Genomic DNA, 25,483 nt, shown 5'->3' with positions numbered 1-25,483 from the left:
CTCTCTCTCTCAAAAATAAACATTAAAAAAATAAATAAATAAATAAAAACACTTCATTGGTTTCCATTATATTTTGAACTCGATTCAAATTCCTTACCTTTATTTTCATTAAAGAATCTGAATGATCTGGTCCATGACCATCACTCGAACATCATCTTTTGCCAGTCTCTCCTTTTTTCACTAGACTTCAGCCAGAAAGGCCTTTCAGTTTCTTAAACATATGTGTTATTTCCTACCCTAGAACCATTCACAGCTTCTTCCTCTTGTCTGAAAGACGCTTCTGCCAACTCTTCCAGCAGCTGATTCCTTCTAATCCTGTAGGTTTCAGCCTAAATGTCACATGTCAGAACACACGCTTCCCTGGCCATCCTATTTAAATTAAGTCACTGCACCTTAACGCTCTACCGCCTCCTTGTACATTTCCTCCTTAACATTTAGCACAATTTGTAGTTATTTATTTGCTCAGCTGTCTTTCTTCAGTGAATTCTCTGGGGTCAGAGACCAGTATTTACCTGTCTTGGTTACCAGCATAGTGTCACTCATTTGCTGACTGAATGGATTAAATAAACGATCTTCCTGCTTCTAGTGGCTCCTTAGTCCAATCCACTGTTAAATCAATCTTTAGAGACAGCTTAGTACCTGACACTCTCTTGCCCAAAGAGTGTATTGAGACCTGTTTTGAGCAAAACATTTAACAGCTCCTCCAATGTAGACCTACCAACTATCTCTCATTCCTTATCTTTCAAATCCTACTTACACCTCTGATCTTTTCTTCCCTTTTAAATCTCTAGGTGTCAATGTTTTCTGGCTTTCCCTCTACCTATCAAGCAAGATGCTACCCTTCCTTCACAGTTCCTCCATTTTTTTCGTAGGAATCTAATCTTCACCCAAACTCTTAAAATAATATGCATCACTAATTTGCCCTTACAGAATACTAGTTATATTTTCATGTCAATGACCTATCTTTTCATCTAGATTTTAAGATTTCTCACGGCCTACTTTATGCATATTTTTGTGTTCAATACATGTGTGCTGATCACGATAATATTAATCGGTAAGTTACAGCATTGAATGAATTTTGAAACTGAACCATTAAACTACAATACAGTAAAAGAAATATCTGCACATGGAGTCCAACACTTGCTGTGGGGTCTTAGGTAAGGTACAATTTCCTCGAACTTCACTTTTCTCTTTCTTTATTGTAAGATTTCTACTTAACAGGATAGTCATAAAGAATAGTTAAAAAATAAATTATGTGAGGGGCGTCTGGGTGGCTCAGTCGGTTAAGCGTCCAACTTCGGCTCAGGTTATGATCTCATGACGATTTGTGAATTTGTGATTTCGAGCTCTGCATCAGGCTCTGTGCTGATAGCTCAGAGCCTGGAGACTGCTTTGGATTCTGTGTCCCTCTCTCTGTCCCTCCTCTGCTCATAGTCTCTGTCCCTCTCAAAATAAATAAATATTTTTAAAAAAAGAATAATTATAAAAAAATAAATTATGTGAAAGTGCTTGGTAAAACATCAAACACTATGCAAAAATATTATTTGCCAACCATTAATGATATTATTTGAAACCAAAGAAAATAAAGTATACCTTTAGAGACTATGAGATAAAACTATGTACTTTTGACCCTAAGATACTTTTAATACTGAAAATAAGAGTTAAAGAAGAGTTTTGGTAAGTTCCTAAAACATTAGGCAATTAACTCATTTTTAAAGTGAGTTAGATATTTTCAAAATTATACTCAAAAGTTAGAGCATCCATCATGGGACGCTGCAAAATGTTTCTTGGTACCACAATCGAAAAGACAAAGATTCAAGTTGGAAGGATCACTGATCCCAATAAGTTAAATATATGAATTTCCATCAGGGGTGCCTGGGTGGCACAGTCAGTTGAGCGTCTGACTTTGGTTCAGGTCACGATCTCGGGCTCTGTGCTGCCAGCTCAGAGCCTGGAGCCTGCTTCGGATTCTGTGTCTCCCTCTCTCTCTCTGCCCCTCCCCTGCTCACACTCTGCCTCTCTCTCTCTTTCCAAAATAAATAAACAAAAAAAATTTTTTTAAATAAAAATAAATTTCCATCAGAATGAGAATTCACATGTTCTCTATGCAACTATAAAAAGGAATGAGAAAGGCCTTTATATTCTGATATGAACAAATATCCAAAATATATTACTGTATTAAAAAATCAAGGATACAGAACAATGTACATGTCATGCTCTCACGTAAAAAGTGAGGGAGGGATAGGTATGTGTATATATATATATATATACATTCATACATATATATACATACATATATTCATATTTTCTCGAACGATCTAAGTACTTCCTGTCTCAAAAATAAATAAAACATTAACAAAAAATTAAAAAAAAAAAAAGAAACTAGTTACTTATTAGTTAGTTACTGGGGAAAAGGAATAGGAACTGAACAGACCAGGCAAGAAGGAGATTTTCATTGTGTATCTTTAAATACTTTTTTATTTATTTTTACTTAAAAAAATTTTTTTTAATGTTTTATTTTTATTTTTGAGACAGAGACAGACAGAGCATGAGCAGGGGAGGGGCAGAGAGAGGGGGAGACAGAGAATCCAAAGCAGGCTCCAGGCTCTGAGCTGGCAGCACAGAGCCTGATGCTGGGCTTGAACCCATGAACTGTGAGATCATGACCTGAGCCGAAGTCGAACGCTTAACCAACTGAGCCACCCAGTGCTCCAATACTTTTTTATTTATGATCTGTGTGAATGTATTACCTAATCAAAAACCTTAAATTTATTAAAACATTTTTAGGGTCACGTATTTTTGGCAACCTTGTTAGAAGACATATTATTTGCTTCAATTACAAACTTATAATGTTTCAAACTAGACTTACATGAACACAGGAAGCTCACCTTCATCTGAATACCCAAAATACTGAATGTATACCATTCATTTAATCTTGTAGCATATTAGTTATATGTTGATGTAAGTAGCCCATCACTTTTCAACAACTAGCTAAAAATTTCCTATATTCTGTGTTCAAAACTTCCTAATTATTCTCACCTCTAAAATCTCGAAAACGCTTAATGCTCTTCAGTGCTAAAAGGGCAGTCTTTAGAGAAGTATCTCCCTTTTCTGTGAAGACAAAAACAGAACAAAGAAAAATTAGTAGATTCAAGAAACATAAAGTACTTCCACAGCGAGCTAAATCGGTTCTCTTGCTGGCCCTTAAGGCATCTTATGGTTTTCTAGCTACGTAAACTTTTGTCCTGAATGCAATCTACAGTCTGCCTATTTAAATCCTATTCATGTCAAAACCAGCTCCTAAGTCTAGATTTCTAAAAAGCCTTCTGTTGAACCTAGATGATGCCCTCTAACCACTACTCTTTCCTTTTCCTTTCCTTCCCAAACTATTTTCTGGAAAGAAATGTTCTTATTCATCACAATCATATTGTCATTCACACATCAAACTGGTCTTATCTAGCTTCCACCCTCTCAAAACTGCTTTTACCAAGTTCACCCATTAACTATTTATTGCCAAATCAATGAATACTTTTTTGGGGTCTTATTTAATACTTTCCTCTTTCATTCCCAAATTAATGAATACTTCTTAATTTGTTGGTCTTATCTAATACTTTCCTCCTTCAAACTCTTTTTTCTCTTTGTTTTGTTGCTATAGCTTTCTTTTGGTTTCTCTCCTACCGTTCGTTCTAGTTACTTCCTGTTACGTCCTTTATAAACTATTCTTTCTCCACCATTACTTAAATGTTAGCATTTCAGTGTCCTTGGCCCTCTTCTTGTTGCACTCTATAAACCATTCCTGAATTCTCTTGTCACTACAAACTGTATGTTGCTGACTCTCAAGTTTCTATTTCTAGGCTAGACCATTGTCTACTGCACATCTTCAACTCCGTGTCCACTCCATGCCCTCAAACACAGTATTTCCTTTTTGTGTGATATATTGAATGTGGTTCAATGAATTCAATGTGCGATATATTGAATGTGATTCAATGAATTCAGTGAATTCAAATGAACTGATGATTTTATTTCCATGCAAATAACAACTCTTTGGGACAGATCAGATACATTTTTTTACTTCCATATTGCCAAATTTTAATTTGACCGGTTCTACATTTATCCCCCTGTGGCAGCTGGAGCATTGACAGCAGACAGAAACTTTCCTCATTCCAGTCTATCAAGAAAAATCTGCAGTTAAAAACTTTGATCAGCAGGCATTCAGAGAATGGTAGGTGGCAAATAAAGATCCTAGTGGATTATTCTAATTGCATTTTGTTTTACCTTCATAACTTAAGAAGCTGTAAGAAAAGAGAGAGGACAACTTTCTCTGTGTGTGTTTTTCTTTTAATATAATTTATTGTCAAGTTAGCTAACATTCAATGTATACAGTGTACTCTTGGCTTCAGGAGTAGAATCCATGATTCATCGCTTACATACAACAACATACAGTGCTCATCCCAATAAGTACCCTCCTCAATGCCCATCACCCACTTTCCCCTGATCCCCACCCCCCCATAAATCCTTAGTTTGTTCTGTGTATTTAAGAGTCTCTTATGGCTTGCCTCCCTCTCTGTTTGAAACTATTTTTTCCCTTTCCCTTCCCCTATGATCTCTTGTTAAGTTTCTCAAATTCCACACATGAGTGTACACATATATCTCTCTTTCCTTGACTGACTTATTCCACTTAGCATAATACCCTCCAGTTCCATCCACGTTGTTGCAAATGGCCAGATTTCATTCGTTTTCGTTACCGAGTAGTAGTCCACTGTATATATAAACCACATCTTCTTTATCCATTCATCCGTTGATGGACATTTGGGCTATTTCCATAATTTAGTTATTGTTGATAGTGCTGCTATAAACATTGGGGTACATTTACCCCTATGAATCAGCATAATTTAGTTATTGTTGATAGTGCTGCTATAAACATTGGGGTACATTTGCCCCTATGAATCAGCACTCCTGTATCCTTTGGATAAATTCCTAGTAGTGCTATTGCTGGGTCATAGGGTATTCTGCTTTTAATTTTTTGAGGAACCTCCACACTGTTTTCCAGAGAGGCTGCACCACTTTTCATTCCCACCAACAAGTGCAAGAGAGTTCCCATTTCTCCACATCCTCACCCACATCTGTTGTTTCCTGAGTTGTTAATTTTAGCCACTCTGACCTGTGTGAGGTGGTATCTCAGTGTGGTTTTGATTTATATTTCCCTGATGATGAGTGATGTTAAGCATCTTTTCATGTGTCTGTTGGCCATCTGGATGTCTTCTTTGGAAAAGTGTCTGTTTGTGTCTTCTGCCTGTTTCTTCACAGGATTATTTGTTTTTCATGTGTTGAGTTTGGTAACTTCTTTATAGATTTTGGATACTAGCTCCTTATCCGATATGTCATTTGCAAATATCTTCCTCCCATTCCATCAGTTGCCTTTCAGTTTTGTTGATTGTTTCCTTTGCTGTACAGAAGCTTTTTATTTTGATGAGGTCCCAATAGTTCATTTTTGCTTTTATTTCCCTTGCTTTTGGAACTCTCATCACTGTTATTTAACAGAGTGTTGGAAGTCCTAGCTTAAGCAATCAGACAGCAAATGAAATAAAAGGCACCCACATTGGCTAAGAAGAAGTCAATCTTTGGCTTTTTGCAGATGACATGATACACTACATGGAAAACACAAAAAACTCCACCAAAAAGCTGCTAGAACGGATACATGAATTCAGTAAAGTCACAGGATATAAAATCAATGTACAGAAATTGGTTGCATTTCTATACACCAACAATGAAACAACAGAAAGAGAAAACAAGAAATCAATCCCATTTACAATTGCACCAAGAACCATAAAATACCTAGTAATAAACCTAACCAAAGATGTAAAAGATCTATATGCTGAAAACTATAGAAAACTTGTGAAAGAACTTGAAGAAGACACAAAGAAGTGGAAAAACATTCCACGCTCATGGATTGGAAAAACAAATACTGTTAAAATGTCGATATTACCCAAAGCAATCTACACATTCAAGGCAATCCCAATCAAAATTGCACCAGCATTCTTCTCAGAGCTAGAGGAAACAATGTTTCGATTTGTAGGGAACCACACAAGACCCCAAATAGCCAAAGTAATGTTGAACAGGAAAACCAAAGCAGGAGGCATCACAATCCCAGACTTCAGGCTCTACTACAAAGCTGTAATCATCAAGACAGTATGGTATTGGCACAAAAACAGACACATAGACCAATGGAATAGAATACAGAACCTAGAATCGGGCCCCCAAATGTATGGCCAACTAATCTTTGACGAAGCAGGAAAGAGTATCCAATGGAAAAAAGACAGTCTCTTTAGCAAATGGTGCTGGGAGAACTGGACAGTAACATGCAGAAGAAGGAAACTGGACCACTCTCTCACACCATACACAAAAATAAACTCAAAGCGGGTGAAAGACCTAAATGTGAGCCAGGAAACCATCAAAACCATAGAGGAGAAAACAGGCAACAAACAACCTGTTTAACCTCAGCTGCAGCAACTTCTTTCTCGACATGGCTCTGAACTTTCTGTGGTTTTGACAGTCGTATTTACATCCTTCTTTAATGAACACTGTACGAAGTTTTCACAGACTCTAAGTATGGATCTAGTTTGAAGTGTCTAGTGTCAATTTGCACAATGGATGCAGAGAAAAAAGAACTAGGATAATTGGATGTGCTAGATATATAAAAGTATTGACTAATGTTATTACAAATTATTTTTATCATATTCTCTTATTCATTTTCACCACTTTCTTTACTGGTGTATTACTTTATATTGAAAACAGAAGAGAGAATCCAGGAAATAAATATATATGTATATTTATATGATTTGTTACAAAACTACAAAGGAATTTCAGTATAGAAAGTATAGAGAAAATACAATCTTTTCAACAGTGGTGCTGGAACAAATGAAGGTCCATATGCAAAAACAAAACAAAACAAAAAGGAACTCTGATCCATACTTTATTCCACATACAAAGATTAACTCAAAATAGATCACAGAGCTAAAATACAAAACCAGAGGTGCCAGGGTGGCTCAGTCAGTTAAGCAGCCAACTTCAGCTCAGGTCATGATCTCCCGGTGAGTTTGAGCCCCGCCTCAGGCTCTGTGCTGATAGCTCAGAGCCTGGAGTCTTGCTTTGGATTCTGTCGCCCTCTCTCTCTGCCCCTCCCCCACTTGTGCTTTCTCTCTCTCTCTCTCTCTCTCTCTCTCTCTCTCAAAAATAAATAAAAATATTAAAAAAATATTTTTTAATGCAAAACCAAAACCCATAAAACTTTTAGAAGAAAACATATAATAAAACATTTGTAACCTTGGGTGAGGCAAAGTTTTCATACATGTGACACCAAAAGCACAATATGTAAAAGAAAAAAAAAACTAACTGGACTTCATCAAAATTAAAACTAATGCTCTTCTAAAGACACTTAAGAAAATGAAGACACTCAGAGAAAAATGTGCTCAGTAGAAGACTCGGAGAAAATATTTGCTAAGTATATATCTCATAAAGGACATGTATCCAGAATACAAACAGAAATACAAAAAAAACCCATCCAACTTTATTTTTTTGTATTATTTTTTTTAACGTTTATTTATTTTTGAGACAGAGAGAGACAGAGCATGAACGGGGGAGGGTCAGAGAGAGAAGGGGAGACACAGAATCCGAAACACGCTCCAGGTTCTGAGCTGTCAGCACAGAGCCCGACTCGGGGCTTGAACTCACGAACCGCGAGATCATGACCTGAGCCGAAGTCGGCGGCTTAACCGACTGAGCCACCCAGGTGCCCCAAAACCCATCCAACTTTAAAAGCGGGCAAAAGCTCTGCATAGACACTTTATAAAGAAGATACACAGATGACAAATAAGCACAGGAGAAGATGCTCAACATCATTAATCAGTGAGGAAACACAAATTAAAACCACAATGAGATACTACTACACACTTATTAGAATGATTAAAATTAAAAAGACTGACTACACCAAGCACTCCCGAGGATATGGAGGAATTGGACCTCTTCATACACTGCTGGTGGAAATGTAAAATGGTGTGGCCACTCTGGAAACCGTTTGCAGTTTCTTAAAACGTTAAACATACACCTACCATGTGAACCAGCCAATCTTTGGTAACTACTCAAGAGAAAGGAAAAGCATACATTCATACAATAAATTGTACACAACTGTTCATAACAGCTTTATTTATAAGAGCCCCAAACTGGAAATAGCCTAACGAGCCTCACCAGGTAAGTAGATAAACCAGTGTATCAGTAAAATGGAGTGCTATGCCAGTAATAAATAAGAATGAACTGCTGATACATGCTACGTGGATGAATCTCAAAATAATTATGCTGAATGAAAGCATCTAGCAAAAAAGAATTTTATAAAAGTCTGGTAAATGCCAATGGATCTATACTGGCAAAAAGCAGATCAGTGGTTGCCTACGGATGAGGAAGAGGATGGGAAAAAGGCAGGAGAGATTACAAAGGAGCATGAGGCAGTTTTGCAGGTCAGGGATGTGTTCATTACCTTGATTGTGATGACAGGTTTATAGGTGTGTGCATATGTCAAACTGTGTACTTTCAATTATAAAAATATACAGCTTTTGAATATCATTTATAGCTCACAATACTGTTTAATAATAACAAAAGGCAATGGGAAATATGACCCACCTTCAAATTCAGGAGCTGGCTTATTTGTGTTCAAAGCCTCCAACATTTGTTTGAGACTTACTTCACTATTTTCTAAAAAGTAAAGTATAAGGATTACAAAATGGCAAAGGTGTCAATGTGAATAATCATCATTGAAATAACCATGACAGGGAATGGTGTGGGGGGGGGGGGGGACAAATTTTGTTAATGTCTGAAAATTAGCCAGATAAAAACTAATCAATTTAAAAGAATTTTACCACGAATCTATTCCCTTAAAACAAGAAAAAATTCTAACCGTATTATTTGTCTTAATTAAATATTGATGTATGCATTTTACAAATGTGATGTCAGACAGAGGGTGACTCTTAAAAATACTTCCAAGAGTAAAAAAATATTAATTTTAATTTGTTCTCAGTATGCCTACATTCTCATTATGTTTCTAAGACCTAGTTTATCTAAAACATACATATATAAAACATATCCCAAGCACACAGTAAAACTAGGACTTCAACAGAGATTGTTCTTTTAAAAAGGACTCACCATCAATAGATGCTTGACCCAGAATTTCCTGGAACGTCTTGTTGCTTAATGGAATTCTAGCCTTCCGGAGTTGGGACCTCAGCTCATTTATAGGCATCTTATCATTTCTGATCTTATCAAGAGTTGTAATCTCTTTAAATAAATCTGTAAACATGTCAAGAATAGAGAACTGATGAGGAAGTTGAGGCAAAGCCCTTTTTTAGACTTAACACCCTAACCTGCACAGAGTAGATGCATTACAAAAGGAATTCTGAGTTAGAGGGCTTTCAAAACATGTCAGTGGGCTTTGTTTTCAGAAGTCACTTAAACAATAAGCAAAATTTAACATACCCCTAGCCAGCTAAAAGTTGAGTTTCTGCAACATTTTTGTACAAGTTTGCTTTTATTTATTAACTATTTCTCCTCAAAGGTTTTTCTACTACATGCTCCAGTCTTTCAGAGACTGTAAAGCATTTCAAGAACAGCTTGATAATAAATAGCTCTTGGAATGAAGTCAAATATCAAAAATAGAACCCAGCTAGTTGGCAAAAGGAAAACTGAAAAATATAAATCTGTTATGCACTGAAAAACAGTCACACCCTATCCTAGGCATTAGAAAGCCTCTCTTTCTTGCTAGCCTACCTACTAGTATTACATGCAGTAAATCCTTTTTTTTTTTTTTTTTTTGTACTTTTTTTTTAACATTTCACTATAGGTGAGAAAAAGAAGCATATGGAAATTATTGGAGGTGAGAGAAAATTGTATTAGATTCACTAGGGGAGAAAATGTGTACCTTATACTGGAGCATATACTGAGACAAACTATTTCGCTTTAAGAAAGCATATTCTAGGGGCGCCTGGGTGGCGCAGTCGGTTAAGCGTCCGACTTCAGCCAGGTCACGATCTCAAGGTCCGTGAGTTCGAGCCCCGCGTCGGGCTCTGGGCTGATGGCTCAGAGCCTGGAGCCTGCTTCTGATTCTGTGTCTCCTTCTCTCTCTCTGCCCCTCCCCCGTTCATGCTCTGTCTCTCTCTGTCCCAAAAATAAATAAACGTCAAAAAAAAAAAAGTTAAAAAAAAAAAAAAAAAAAAAGAAAGCATATTCTAGGAATGTAATTCTAAATAATTCATTACAGTCAAAGCACAGATTAAATATGATAAGGAATAAGAAAGCAGATTATAAAAAAAAAAGAAAAAAAAAGAAAAAAAAAAGAAAGCAGATTATAACATCTTGATACATTAAAAAGAAAACTTAAGGAATTAAAAATACAGGGGAAAACAAACCATATTTTAGAAAAAGAATACCATTGAATTATCTTAGAAATTTACTTTTAATTTTCATTCTTTTACTATACTTACTATTGAATGGTGTTGATGGTTTAGGTGAATTAGTGAAAACATCAGTTACATCTTTTAAGATCTTTTTACTTTCTGCAAAGTTAAGAAACAAAATGGAATTTAAATAGATTTTAAGTTCATGAAAGCAGGGATCTGGTATTGTTTCAATTTCATTCAGCTTTCAAACTTCTGTGACCATAAGAAATACACTTAGATTATGAGCATGTGCGTGTACACTCACACACACACACACACACACACACACACAAACAGGGAATGCAAGGAAACACAATCTGGGAATTGCAAGGTACAGTTAGGATTCAGACCTCCCCATCCCCTGCCCCGAGGCAGGTCATAAGACACTCATGTGAGAGATGCCCTTGCTATACCCAGAGGGAGGGTGCATCCTTATCTCTGAAGACTGAGGGTTGGAGGGACACCAAGAGGAATCTGAACGAACAGACCTTACTAAGTTTCCCCTGGTTGACCACCCTCAGCTCATATCATTTTGTCCCATCACAGTTTTCTACCACTTTCCACGCTTCATCAAAGCTAACACCAAAACATTAAACACCAAGGTTTAACAACTCCTTATGAATATTCCCCTTTCATGTAAAATTTATATTAAATTTGAATGCTTTTCTCTTGTTGATCTGTCTTTTGTTACAGGGCTCCAGCTGGGAACCTAGAAGGGTAGAAGGAAAAGATTGTGTTCCCACTCCTACAGAAGCCTGCTTCAGGGATCATAGGCTGGTAGCCCACAGACTGAATATAGCTGAGATTCAGTCATGTTCATTGTCCTAGGGAGTGGTGGGGTTTTCTTTCCATTTGAATTTAACTATCTTCATCTAGGACACATGCTCTCAAGTTACCTTACAGTCCACACCCCTTCCTTTTGTCTTATAACCAACTCATTTTATTAATTTTGCATTACGTGCCTGGCTACTGCAGGCATTTGAGTTAGCGGACTCTGCAGAGCCTGATTCAAAAGTTACCCTTCTCTATTGAAGTCTATTGTAATTTATCTAAATAGCAAATATTGGAGCTATGGCACTATACCTCTTGAAGTGGCAGGATAATTTGACCCATCTTTCCTATTCGAAGCAGTTAGCTTGGCCTTAAATATTTCCTCACTCCTGAGATTTTTGTAGACTGAGAGTTTTTGTAGGGACTGTGTTTGCAAAAACCTAGAGTCATTGAAGAAAATATGCCAAATGCCTAAATAGAGAGGCAGAGTTTGTCTGGAGACAGAGACAGAAGGAAAGAGAGGGACAGGGAGGGGTTGAGAGACTAGAGGTTTGATGGGAAAGAGTGAGAATTACCCTGTGGGAGCTTCCCTTCACACAGATGCAGGATTACCACAGGCTCCAACAACAAAGCGTCAGTAGAAACACAATGCAAGGAAGTTTTACCTCTGTCTCCCACATTATGGTGTGACTTTGGAATGGGAGAGGGTGCCAGTAATCAACCACCCTGCCCCCAGGGTCTGATTTAATTTAATTGAAAGAAAAAAATGATTTCAATTTCTGGTATTTAGTAGCTAGATATCTGGATCAGCCCTCCTACTAAAAACAACTAAAAATTCTAAATAAAATTATTGCTATAAAAAAAAATCTTGGGGCGCCTGGGTGGCTCAGTCGGTTAAGCGTCCGACTCCGGCACAGGTCACGATCTCACAGTCCGTGAGTTCGAGCCCCGCGTCGGGCTCTGTGCCGATAGCTTGGAGTCTGGAGCCTGTTTCAGATTCTGTGTCTCCCTCTCTCTTTCTGACCCTCCCCGACTCATGTTCTGTCTCTCTCTGTCTCAAAAATAAATGTTAAAAAAAAAAAATTTTTTTTAAATCTTGAATTCATCAATGTGCTGCCAAGAAAGTAAGAAATTCCCAGACCAAACAACTGATGAAAGGCTGTAATCCAGAAACACGGCGACTGTTTTTACCCAAAGAGTGTTTGCCAAACACAAAACTAAAACAAAACAAAATTGGATGAATTTTAGTTTGTACTTTCAAAGGCTCAGACAAAGCCTAAGTTCCTCCCAAAGTGGAGGGGAACGTGGGGTGGTTATCCTCAATTTACAAAAATGTTTCTCTAGATTTCAAGACCCAGAAAAAAATATCAAGAATAAGAAACAGTTCCTCCTTTATAGATAATCTGACTTTTCTCTCTAGCTACCTTTAAGATTTTTCTTTCTCTTTGGTATGTCACAGTTTCATCATGATAACCCTACGTATGGATTTCCTTTCATCCTATGTGGGATTCACTGGAATTCTTGTATTGGTAGGTTTAGGTCTTTCTCATTCTGGAAAATTCTCAGCTATAGTTCTCCAAATATTTTCTCTGCAACCACTCTGTCTCTTCTCTCCTGTGTGGATATATATCACATCTTTTCATTCTTTCTTTTTCTAGCTTTACTGAGATGGAACATTATATTAGTTGTAACTAATATATAACGTAATCAGAGATACACATATATATTTCAAACTGATTGCCATAATAAGTAGACCTCTTCATTCTGCCTTCCTTTTAGCTTCTTCTTCTTCTTCTTTTTTTTAATGTTTATTTATGTGGGGGAGAGAGAGAGTAGGAGATGTGCAGAGAGGGAGACAGAGGATCTGAAGGGCTCCATGCTTCCAGCAGTGAGCCCAATGCAGGGCTCTAACTCACAAACCACAAGATCATGACCTGAGCAGAAATCTGATGCTCAATCAACTGAGCCACCCCAGCGCCCCTAACCTCTTTCCTATATTCCAACTCTGTCTTTCTATGCTGCATTCTGTATAATTTCTTCAAACTCCTTTGCACTTCATATTTCTCTCTTCACCCATGTTTAATCTGCTAATATTGTTGTCTGCTAATTAATTTTATTATATTTTTAATTTCTTTATGTCCTGTTTCTTTCTTTTCAAATTTTAGTTTCCCTTACATGTTTTCAAATTTATCTTTTTTTAGAAGAGTACAGAAAGAGTGAAATTAAAAGAATAGAAAATACATATATATCCAAAAATATACTGTATTGCATATTTGCAGGTTGCTCAGAGAGTAAATCTTAAAATTTCTCAACATAAGAAAAAAACCCCTTCTTTTAACTATGCATGGTGACGTGTTAACTAGATCTATCGTTGTGATCATTTCATTCTATATGTGAAATATATATACAAAATGTCACAAAATCAATGGTAGAGAAGAAAATGATACAGATGAAAACATAAATCGAGGAAACAATAAACACACACGATAGAGAGGATCAGAAAGCCAGGAATTAGTTAAGAGTTATTAAAATTGACAAACCACTAGCATAAATGACCTAAAAAGAAAAAAGATGGGGCGCCTGGGTGGCTCAGTCGTCAAGCGTCTGACTTCGGCTCAGGTCATAATCTCATGGTCCATGAGTTTGAGCCCCGCGTCAGGCTCTGTGCTGACACCTTAGAGCCTGGAGCCTGCTTCAGACTCTGTGTTCCCTCTCTCTGACCCTCCTCCACTCTCTCTCCCTCAAAAATAAATAAAAACATTTTTAAAAATCTTTAAAAAAGAAGTATCTGATTTTATTTATTTTTTAAAATGTTTGAAAACATCTTTTTAAACATTTTTTAAATGGTTATTTATTTATGTTTGAGAGGGAGAGAGAGAGGGAGAGAACAGGGGAAGGGCAGAGAGCAAAGAGAGAGAGAGAATCCCAGGCAGGCTCCGTCTGTCAGTGCAGAGCACTGTGAGATCGTGATCTCAAACCGTGAGATCATGACCTGAGCCAAAATGAAGAGTTGGACGCTTAACTGACTGAGCCACCCAGGCGCCCCAAGACGTATCCGATTTTAAAACCTGGATAAAAACAGTACTTGTTTCTACTAGTCTTCTCCAAATAAAGAAGAGTATCCACACACTTTCCAAAAGGGTTACAACAATTCTCAGTAACCAATTTATAAACATAGCAGTCCCATAACAATCTTCCTAAACCTATGGTATTAGTATTCTTAAAAAAAAAAAAAAAAAAAAAAAAAAAAAAAAAAAATGAGCCAGCATGAACACATATAGTCTAAACAGGAAAACTGAGAGGTAACTCAAGAACTCACCATCTGTTTCAGAGTTCAGTAACACCCCAGGTTTTTCTTCATTTAAAGGTTTCTCCAGGCCCTCCAACGCAGATAAAAGGTCTTTAACTTCAACTTTCCTATCAAAGACACTATTAACAATGTTACATGCATCTTCTATTCCTAAACAGAGACATGACAAAATACAAAGGTATCTAGTAGGTCAGTCTATCCAGAGACGCACATAACAACTTGATTTGGGTGAAATGTATTCATTTTCTAGAATACCCAGTCTTGAGAGATTTTTGTCTCTCTGAAATATTCTCCAAACTGAAAGCTCTACAACATTTATAGGTTTACAATGCTTATATCAGAAAACAAGACACACTGAAATAGTTTACCTTACTAGTTCAACGCAGGAAGCTAAACAAAACAACAAAATACCAAAATTATCTCTAAGAAAATAGTGCCATGATGGGGAAACAAAAGGGGGCACTTGGGTGGCTCAGTCAGTTAAGTGTCTGACTTTGGCTCAGGTCTTGATCTCACGGTTTGTGAGCTCGAGCCCCACATCAGGCGCTGTGCTGTCAGCGCAGAGCCAGCTTCAGATCTGGCACTCTCTCTCTCTGCCCCTTCCCTACTCATGCTCGCTCACTCTCTCTCTCTCAAAAATAAATAAACAAACATTAAAAAAAGGCAGCCCTTTCTGTCTTTATCTAAACATTTGGAAAGAATGACAGTGTTGTTGATGACATGCCAATAATTTGTTGCTTTACTAACTTAAGTGTTATTCATTTATATCTTTTAATCTCCCTTGTATCCAAGTTACAACTGTCTTCTTTATTATGTCCTCCCTATTTTTTCCCCTTCATCATACTTCCTAAAGAGTTCTTTATTAGTCTTTTGAAAGAACCAACTTTTGGTTATATGGATAAGTGCGTGTGCGTGCGTGTGTGTGTGCGTGCGTGCGTGCGTGCGTGTGTGTGTGTTCTATTTCACTAACTTCAACTTTCCACTTTGTTAGCTCCTGACTAGCACTTTTCAGGGGGATTGTACTGCTCTTTTGTTGTTTATCCTGCTGGTTAGCTCTGTAAGCTGAACGTTTAAGATACATTGTTCTGGAGGCGCCTGGGTGCCTCAGTCGGTTAAGCGTCCCACTCTTCATTTTGGCCCAGGTCACGATCATGTCAGCTGCGCTGACAGCAAGGAGCCTGCTTGGGATTCTGTCTCTCCTTCTCTCTCTCTGCTCTCCCCCCCCCCCCGCCCCCCCATACGCACTCTCTCTCCGAAAATAAATAAACTCAAAAAAAGATAAATTATTTTTGATATTTCTTGTTTTCTAATAAAAGCATTTAATGCTATAAAATATCCTGTAAGATTGTTTTGGTCACACTCTACACGATTTGATACATAGTGCTTTCACTGTCATCATTTCTAAAATCTTTCAGGTTTCTTTTATTCTTCAACCAAGGAATTACTTACAAGGCAATTTGTTTTTCATCTTAAAAGCAACACTTTTCCTTTCTTTCACAAATAATTTTAATGTCACAACATCATGGTCAGACTATGTGGTGTGAATGACTTCTGATTTTTAGAATTCACTGAAATTTTTATTTGTGGCTTAAATACATCATCTATTTTTGTGGCTATTCCATAAGTATTTGAAAAGAATGTGTATGTGTTTAGGATACAGAGTACTCTAATCTGTTTCTGAAGTCAACTTTGTTAATACTGTCACTTCAATCTCAATCTCTTTCTCAATTTCTTTCAATCCGTCTATTTCAATCTCATCTTTCTATTTAGAATTCAGTGTTTACCTGGAAATAGATATAAATATGGTTGTGTTTTATGGGCATTAGTAGAAACCCAACCTATATAAAGCATTCTTTGTTATACACTTATTCCATTTTTTCCTTTCTTCATGGAACCGTATTGTTACTGAGGTCTCTCTCTGGTGCAAATGTAAATCTAGTTTACTGTTATGACGTGTATGTATGGACCGTATTTTATTCAACCATTTCCCCAATCGTGGACTCATAGATTGTTTTCATTTCTTTCCTCCCATAATGTTGCAGGGAGCATCCCTGTACATGTCTCTACAAGAAACTTCTCTGGGCTATTTATCTGAGAATAGAATTATTGGATCATAAGAAATATGCATACTGAATTTGACAAGTACTGCTAGATTGCAATCTGGAATGCTGTACCACTTTACCTACTCACTAGCAATTTGTGAGTATTGCCAACTCTCTTCATACACATATTTAGCTATGTGGGTTTCTCCTCCTGTATACTAAGTCTTATATCCTTACTTATTTTTCCAGTTGATTTCTTTCTTTCTACTGTTGATTTGCAGAATTTCCTTATATTTGAGATATTAATTTTTTGTTGGTTATCTTGTAATTATCTTCTTCTCCAGTCTGTTACATGTTTTAGAGTCCTTGATTTACCAGAAATCCTTAATTTTGATGTAATCAAATCCTTTTTTACCCCATGGTTGTGCTTTTGGGGAGTAACATCTTTACGAAGGTATCCATAACCACAAGGCACAATAGTTTTTCTTACATTTTCTTCCATCAGCTTTATAGTTTAATCTTTGAGATCCATTTTAACATTCATTTGATTCTTTGAAGGTTATTTTTGTATATGGTATGACATAGGGATTCTACTTCATTTTCTCTGCATTGTAAGACAATTTTCTCAAATCAGAAGCTAAATAATACATCTTTTCCCCACTAACTGATGATGTCATTTCTATCACATTCCGAGTTCCCATTAATAGAAGTCTCTACCGGGTTCTGTATTGTGATGCACTGGTCTATTTTCACAGGTCTATATTACAACAGCATTATGCTATGTACTAACATGTGACAAAGCAAGATCTTTATCTTTTTTTTTCCCAAAAGGGTCTTAGCTATTCATAGATCTATAATCTTCTATAATGAATATAGAATTAATTTGTCAAGGTTCCCACCAAACTTATCCTGAGATAGTGAGTGGAACTGCATCCCAAGTACAGATTCTTTAGAGAGAATCCACTTATTTCAATACTTCTTTTAAAACCCCCGTTTTAGGACTACAATTCTCAATCTCAATGTCTGTGGTCCAAGGCTGTTTTAGTGTCCTCATGATAGAACTGTGCTGAAATGTCAAAACAAACCGAAAAAAGTTAAGCATTTAGCCAATGTTTTTCACAAGGAGATAGAGAGCAAATGTAAAAATATATATATATGAAGAAATAAACAAGAAAGATAAGAATACAGAGGGGAAAAGTCATTAGATGTGATTTAAAAAACCAAACTTGATTACTTTGATTATAAGATGGATAACCCCATCAGCATTAGGAAGGACAAAAGAAAGAATATAGCAATAAAACACATGACAAGGAAGAAAGAGAGACAACAGAAATTTTTTTAAATAATTCAAGAATATTACAGTATGAAAAATATGTATCTATGTGTGAAAACCTAGAGTTTACAACATCAACTGAGTTTAAATGAGAAAATGCATAAAAGGGGGGTTTGGTAGAGTATATATAAAGTCTATATACGCACATACCTATACATACACCGACCCCCAAAAATGAAGTTCCTGTTCATATGCATTTTGAATTTCATACTTACTGTGGCACTCGATAAATTCATCACTGTTGTCCAATTCTCTGATGAAATCCTTAAAACTCACCACTTCATCTTTTTTTAAAAAAGAAAAAAAGAAAGAATTTAGATATTATTGTAAAAAGGACCACTTGATGTTATAACACCAGAGCTATAAACACAAAAATAATGGAGAGGACTGGTAATCCTATTGTGACACGTGTGATATGCAGAATCGACCTAAAATAAAGCTGTCAGAGATGCACTTTGAACATCAATTCCTCTGATAAAAACCCATAAATTGATAGACAAGAAACAATTTTTAATTTCTCTTTTAAAAGATATATGGCAGTATATTTCCTTTGGCATTTAGAGTGAAACTTCTGAAATACGCAAAATTTGTTATTTTAAATTGAAATAATTACTCACCGTTAGGATGAGTGTTATCCAAAGTCTCCTTTATTTTATCATCTGTTAGATAGATTCCAATGGCATTTAAATTTTGCTGAAGTACAGGAATGTCTTTAAGTTCATTTTTGTAAATGTTGATGTTGTAAAATTGATTTTTATTTCCTGGGAAGAGATAATCACCTTCACTTAGAAAGGAATTTTCATGTTTCTCCTTTATACTTTAATTTTTTTTAATGTTTATTTATTTTTGACAGAGAGAGAGAGAAAGACAGAGCATGAGCTGGGGAGGGGCAGAGACAGAGGGAGACACAGAATCTGAAGCAGGCTCCAGGCTCTGAGCTGTCAGCACAGAGCCTGACACGGGGCTCGAACTCACAGACCGCGAGATCATGACCTGAGTTGAAGTCAGACGCTCAACCGACTGAGCCACCCAGGCACCCGTCTCCTTTATATTTAAAAAAGAGTGGGGGAAAAAATCTCCCAAGATATAAAATTATACTTAAGAGAAAAGGCAGTATTTGTATTTATTTATGTACCTAAAATAATTTAAAATAGGTGACAATAGGTACACATAAATGTATAAATATAAGTAAGGAAACTGGGGGAAAGAAACAGAAGAGCAGCAAAAATAAGACAAAAGAGAGCAACAGACAAAGTACATTTCATAAGGTCATATACATTAAATTTTGCAACAATATCAAATGTGTATGCATCTAACAAGAGCCTTCCAAATATAGCAAAAGCTTGCAGAATTAAAGGGAGGAATGCATGAACCCATAATCAGAACTGCAGATTTGAAAATCTTGCACTTAGTAATTAATTGAACAACTAGAATAAACATCAGTAAGAATTAAGGGCGCCTGGGTGGCTCAGTCAGTTAAGTGTCTGACTTTGGCTTAGGTCACGATCTCACAGTTCATGAGTTAGAGCCCTGTGTTGGGCTCTGTGCTGACAGCTCAGAGCCTGGAGCCTGCTTTGGAGTCTGTGTTTCCCTCTCTCTCTGCCCTTCCCCTGCTCGTACTCTCTTTCTCTTTCTCTCTCTCTCTCTCTCTCTCTCTCTCTCTCTCTCTCCCTCTCTCTCTCAAAAATAAATATTAAAACAAAAAAAAATTTTAATGTTTAAAAAAAATCAGAAATTAGAATATCCAACAAAACTAGCAAACAATCTAACCTAATGATATTTATAGAACACTACCCAACAACTACAGAATATACATTCTTTCAAGTGCACATGGAATATTCACCTAGGTAGACCACATGCTAGTCTTTAAACCAAATCTTAATGTATTTAAAAGAATTTAAATTGTACGAAATAAATTCTCTGACCAAGGTGTATTAAATTAGAAATCAGTAACAAGATCCCTAGCACATGTCCAAATATTTGGAAATTAAATAATATAGTTCTTTAATTTTTGTAATGTTTATTTATTTTTGAGAGACAGAGAGAGGCAGAGCGTGGGTGGGAGAGGGGCAGACAGAGAGGGAGACACAGAATCCGAAGCAGGCTCCAGGCTCTGAGCCGTCAGCACAGAGCCCGACACGAGGCTCCAACCCAGGAACCATGAGATCATGACCTGAGCCGAAGTCGGACACTTAACCAACTGAGCCACCCAGGTGCCCCTAAATAGTACATTTCTAAATAACTCATGTTTCAAATGAGATATCACAAGGTAAATTAGAAAATATTTTAAATAAGTGATTATCAAATCACAACATATAAAATTTTGTGAGATGCTGTGAAAGTGCTCAGAGGGAAATTTGTAGTTTTAAATGCTGGAAAGGTATAAAATCAGTAGTACAAAAAGCAGTGGTATGAAATTCTTTTTTCTTAATGTTTATTTTGGAAAGAGAGAGAGAGAAAGCATGAGCATGAGTAGGGGAGGGGCAGAGAGAGATGGAGACACAGAATCCAAGGCAGACTCCAGGCTGGCACGGGGCTTGAACTCACGAGCCGTGAGATCATGACCGGAGCCAAAGTCGGACGCCTAACCGACTAAGTCATGCAGGCACCCCTGAAACTCCTTTTTAAAAAATTCTTTTTTATAGTTGTATAATACTCTACTGTACATAGAAACTAAAGTTTATTCAACTAACCTCCAATGTTTACACATTAAGTATTTTCATTATATTTTGCCATCTCAAATAATTCTGTAATGAATAATCTTATGTATCTATATTTTCACATTGTTGGAGGGTATCTTCAGGGAAAATTCCTAGAAGCAGGATTGCTGGGTCCAAAGGTAAAGGCATATGTGGTTCTGTTAGACATTGCCAAATTCCCTCCATTAGAATGGTAGCATGTTAAATGCCCACCAGCTATAGGTAAACGTCTTTTTCTCTACAACCTAACAGAGTATGCTGTGAAGGTTTTCAATTTTTGCCAATCTAATGGGTGAGAAATTGTATCTCCATTTTAATTTGCATATTTCGTATTATGAGTAAAATCAAACATCTCTTAATATGTTCATAAGCCATTTAAGATCTTTTTTATGATTTATATATCCATGATTTTTGCCCATTTTTCTATTTTTCTTCTGTGATATACATTGTAGTTTCTACCATATTGTTATTTGTTCTTTGACTTTACCTATGATATCGTATTAATAGACAAAATTGTTTTTTTTTTAATTTTTTCCAAGATGGATGTCAGAGAGCTTACTGCCTATGTTTTTTCCTAGATTTTTTTTAAACGTTAAAAAAATTTTTTTTCAACATTTCTCATTTGTTTTTGTGACACAGAGAGAGAGATAGAGAGAGAGAGAGAGAGCGAGCGAGCATGAGCCGGGGAGGGGAGGAGAGAGAGGGAGACACAGAATCCGAAGCAGGCTCCAGGCTCCGAGCTGTCAGCACAGAGCCCGACGCCCACAGACCGCGAGATCATGACCTGAGCCAAGCCAGACAATTACCTGAGTCATCCAGGCGCCCCTCTTCCAGGAGTTTTATGGTTTCAGGTCTTACAAGTGCAAGTATTTAATCATAGTCTAAGATAGGAATCCAGTTTCATTCTTTTGCATGTGGTTGTCTAGTTTTCCCAACACCGCTTATTGAAGAGTCTGTCCTTTCCCCACCATATATTCTTGCCTCGTTTGTCATAAATGAATTGACCGTATACGCAAGGGTTTATTTCTGAGCTCTCCGTTCTGTTCCACTGATGTCTGTTTTTATGCCAATACCATAGAGTTTTGATTACTATACTTTTGTAATAAAGTTTGGAATCAGAAAGTATGATGGCTCCAGCTTTGCTCTTTCTCAAGATTGCTTTGGCTATCAGGGTTTTCTATGGCTCCACACAAATTTTAGGATTGTTTGTTCTAGGTGTGAAAAATGCCATTGGAATGTTGATAGGGATTGCAGTGAGCCCGTATATCGCTTTGGGTAGTATGGACATTTTAACGTTATTAATTCTTTGACTCCACAAGCATGGAATATCTTTCCATTCATTTGCATCATCTTCAATTTCTTTCTTCAATGTCTTATAGTTTTCAGTGTACAGGTCTTTCACCTCCTTGGTTAAATTTATTCTTAGGGATTTTGTTCTTTTCAATGCAATTGTAATGGGATAGTTTTCTTAATTTCTTTCTGATAGTTTATTAGCAAATAGAAATGCAACTGGTTTTTCTATTGGATTTCATATGGTGCAACTTTACTGAATTTGTTTATTAGTTCTAACAGTTTTTTTTAATAGGGCCTTTAGGGTTTTCTACATATAAGATTGTGTTATCTGCAAATAGTAACAGTTTTACTTCTTTCTTTCCAATTTGGATGACTTTTGTTCCCTTTTCTTGCCTAATTGTTCTCAGTAGGACTTCCAATACTGTGAATACAAGTTGAGTAAAAATAGTGAGAAAAATTACGGCATAGGGAACATAGTCAATAACACTGTATTGTGACACTTTTATTGTGACAGATGATAACTACACTTATCATGGTGAGAAGTGAGCAATACATAGAATTATTGAATCACTATGTTGTATGCCTGAAACTAATATAACATTTTATGTAAACTATATTTTAGTAAACAAAACAAAACAAAAAAACTGGCAAGAATAGGCATCCTTGTCTTGTTCCTGATCTTAGAAGAAAAGCTTTCAGTTTTTCCCCATTGAGCATATATGTGGCCTTTCGTATACGGTCTTCATTAAGCTGAGGTATGTTCCTTCTGTACACACTTTGTTGAGAGGTTTGTTTTTAATCATAAATGGATGTTATCTATCATAAATTGATGTTTGGCAGTTTCTATCAATTTAATTATATATATCCCAGCAATCCCATTTCTAGGTATTCAACTAGGAGAAATGAAAATATATGTCCACACAAATACCTGTACATAAATATTTATAGAAGCTTCACTCATAATCACCAAAACCCAGGAAATTTCAATAGTTTATCAATTGGCAAATACACAAACATTACATTCATGTAATGCAATAATACTCATCAATAAAAATAAACACACTGCATGCAAAAAGTTGATGAATGTAAAGTATAATATGCTATGTGAAAGAAGCCAGACTCAAATGAGCTTCATATGTTCTGATTCCATTTACATGACATCCTAGAAAAGGCAAAACTTTAGAGTCAAAGAATAGATCGGGGGTCACCAGGAATGAGGGTTAGCGAAATGGATGGACTACAAAAGGACACAAAGAAACTTCTGTGGTGATACAGTCTATGTGCTGTTTAGTAATGGTTACATGACATTATTTTTAAGGATTCAAAAAACGATATACCTAAAAAAAGGTGAATTTTACTACATGCAAGTTATACTGCAATAAATATAAATTTGCTCCTCAAAAATATAGTCAAGAGAGTAGTTGAGAATACATAAAAACAGAAAAGATAGGTATAAAATCCACTTTGCTAGGTTGGTCAAAAGTTTTAAAGTTGTCTTCTTTTTATTTTTCAAATTTTTATTTAAATTCTAGTTAGTTAACATATAGTGTACTCTTGGTTTCAGTAGAATTTAGTGATTCATCACTTACATGTGACACCCAGTGTTCAACGTAACAAATGCCCTCCTTAATACCCATCATCCTTTTAGCCCATCCCCCGCCACCTCCCTCCATCAACCCTCAGTTTGTTCACTATAGTTAAGACTCTTTATATGGTTTGCTTCTCTCTCTTTCCCCCACCTTCCCCTACGTTCATCCGTTTTGTTTCTTAAATTCCACATGTGTGAAATCATATGGTATTTGTCTTTCTCTGCCTGACTTATCTCGCTTAGCATAATCCAGCCTGGTTCCATCCACATTGTTGCAAATGGCAAGATTTCATTCTTTTGATGGCTGAGTAATATTCCATTACATATACATATACATATACATATACATATACATATACATATACATATACATACACCGTAACTTCTTTATTCATTCATCAGTCCATGGACATTTGGGTTTTTTCCATAATTTGGCAATTGTTGACAATGCTGCTATAAACATCAGGGTGCACGTGGCCCTTCAAATTAGTATTTGTGTACCTTTTGTGTAAATACCTAGTAGTGAAATTGCTGGGTCATAGGGTAGTTCTATTTTTAACTTTTTGAGGAAACTCCATATTGTCTTCCACAGTGGCTGCACCAATTTGCATTCTAAAAATTATTTTCTCATCGTTTATAATATTCTGATAAATTCAGGTCAGATATACCTAGTGAATAATCTCAGAGAACAGTATATAATCTAATATTTTTCTAGCACTATCAAAGTAAAACTACCCATAACTTTGAGTTTGGGGTAAACTTAGCAGTCTTTGCCATATAATTCAAACACAAGTTATATAAACTAATACTGTATTGTTTCATCTTTAAAAAAAATTAATGTTTGTTTATTTTTGACAGAGAGAGAGACAGGGAAACCGAGTACGAGTGGGGGAGGAGCAGTGAGGGAGGGAGACACAGAATCCGAAGCAGGCTCCAGGCTCTGAGCTGTCAGCACAGACCCTGATGGGGGGGCTCCAACTCACAGACCACAAGATCATGACCTGAGCCGAAGTCTGACGCTTAAACAACTGAGCCACCAAGGTGCCCCTATATTGTTTTATCTTTATATTGTTTCTTACTTACCTGTGCTTTATCTAATCCTGTGTGGTTTTTAAAAGATTTTGTTTGTTTGTTTACTATTTTAGGGAGAGAGAGAGCACAAGCTGGGGAGAAGGATGAAGGGAGAGAGGAAATCTTAAGCAGGCTTCATACTCAGCGCGAATGGATGCAGGTTGAGCCCATGACCCTGGAATCATGACCTGAGCCGAAGTCAAGAGTCAGTTGCTCAACCGACTGAGTGACGCAGACGCCCCAATCCTGTGTTGTTTTAACATGAAAACCACTGCCTGTCCTTCCACACGGAGCCAGTAGATACATATTAAGTGGAACTCACCTGAGGCTTTAGGCATGTTCAATGTATCACAGAACTTAATAAAAAATTCTTGAAAGGTAATCTTGCCATTTTCTGTAATGCAAAGTAAAATGTAGATGAAGGAATTACTGCTTCTGAATTAATCTGTCAGCAGTTAATAGTCAAGTTATAACAAAGGTGAAAAGCCCGGGGGTCAGCCTGTACTGTTCCTTCTTCCTTAACTTCTGCATACATATGATTATCAATTTCTATTCAATTATTTCCAAATACTTCTTGAGTATATCACTATATTAGTTAATGCCTATGCTATTACAATAGCATTGCTAAAAATCTATCGCATCAGTCTCATTGCTCTCCATTTATTTTAAACAATGCAGCAAGAGAGGTCTTTCTCTTTAAAAAAAAAAAATCTGGTTACTCCTCTGAATAAAACCCTTCAGTAGCTCCTACTTGTCCAAAAACTACAAAAGCAAAACAAAACAAACACATGGTGGGTAGGCAAAGAGGCTATAGGCCAATATTCCTTACAAATGTGTTAACATCTAAGTGAAATTCTAGAAAATAGGGTTTAGCAGTATAAGCAGAAACTAAAGT

At 36.5% G+C, this 25,483-nt stretch overlaps 4 protein-coding genes across 8 annotated transcripts in view; 1 reads left to right on the top strand and 3 right to left on the bottom strand.

Moving 5' to 3' along the window:
• LOC147574441 (pleckstrin homology domain-containing family M member 1-like) overlaps positions 1 to 24,970 on the top strand; it is a 192,630-nt gene extending 167,660 nt beyond the window's left edge. For 3 of the 5 annotated variants that reach the window (XM_086685517.1, XM_086685511.1, XM_086685509.1), the window contains 2 exons: positions 24,376 to 24,558; positions 24,663 to 24,970. The gene's annotated coding sequence lies outside the window, so the exon portion shown is untranslated. The remainder of the gene's footprint in view (positions 1 to 24,375; positions 24,559 to 24,662) is intronic. The other 2 variants (XM_086685516.1, XM_086685510.1) reach the window with 1 other exon arrangement.
• The window catches only part of LOC147574432 (uncharacterized), a 299,824-nt gene that overhangs the window by 46,767 nt on the left and 227,574 nt on the right, over positions 1 to 25,483 (bottom strand). The gene's annotated exons all lie outside the window — the stretch shown is intronic.
• The window catches only part of LOC147574438 (EF-hand calcium-binding domain-containing protein 13-like), a 153,028-nt gene that overhangs the window by 27,786 nt on the left and 99,759 nt on the right, over positions 1 to 25,483 (bottom strand). The window contains 1 exon segment of the mRNA XM_086686450.1: positions 3,040 to 3,112. Coding sequence (XP_086542576.1) covers positions 3,040 to 3,112 — 73 coding nt within the window.
• LOC147574440 (EF-hand calcium-binding domain-containing protein 13-like) lies at positions 8,612 to 25,287 on the bottom strand. Its single transcript, XM_086685535.1, has 7 exons — positions 24,911 to 25,287; positions 18,555 to 18,698; positions 18,153 to 18,221; positions 14,572 to 14,712; positions 10,527 to 10,598; positions 9,193 to 9,336; positions 8,612 to 8,745 (listed from the first exon to the last, which is right to left on the bottom strand). Exons 1-7 carry the CDS (start codon positions 24,924 to 24,926, stop codon positions 8,618 to 8,620), a joined length of 714 nt encoding a protein of 237 aa, XP_086541661.1. The 5' UTR covers positions 24,927 to 25,287; the 3' UTR covers positions 8,612 to 8,617.

This window comes from Puma concolor, chromosome E1, assembly GCF_028749965.1.
Source record: "Puma concolor isolate L17-30 chromosome E1, mPumCon1.1.hap2, whole genome shotgun sequence".
NCBI lineage: Eukaryota > Metazoa > Chordata > Mammalia > Carnivora > Felidae > Puma > Puma concolor.
The sequence above is the reverse complement of the archived record's forward strand: the minus strand, read 5'-3'. Positions and strand labels throughout refer to the sequence as shown.

Excerpts from the sequence above, each read along its gene's own strand:
- LOC147574440 (XM_086685535.1), bottom strand. Across the intron at positions 9,337-10,526 it reads ACCATCAACACCATTCAATA|ATTTATTTAAAGAGATTACA; the intron begins GTAAGTATAGTA and ends ACATGTTTACAG. Across the intron at positions 8,746-9,192 it reads GGGTCAAGCATCTATTGATG|AAAATAGTGAAGTAAGTCTC; the intron begins GTGAGTCCTTTT and ends TTTACTTTTTAG.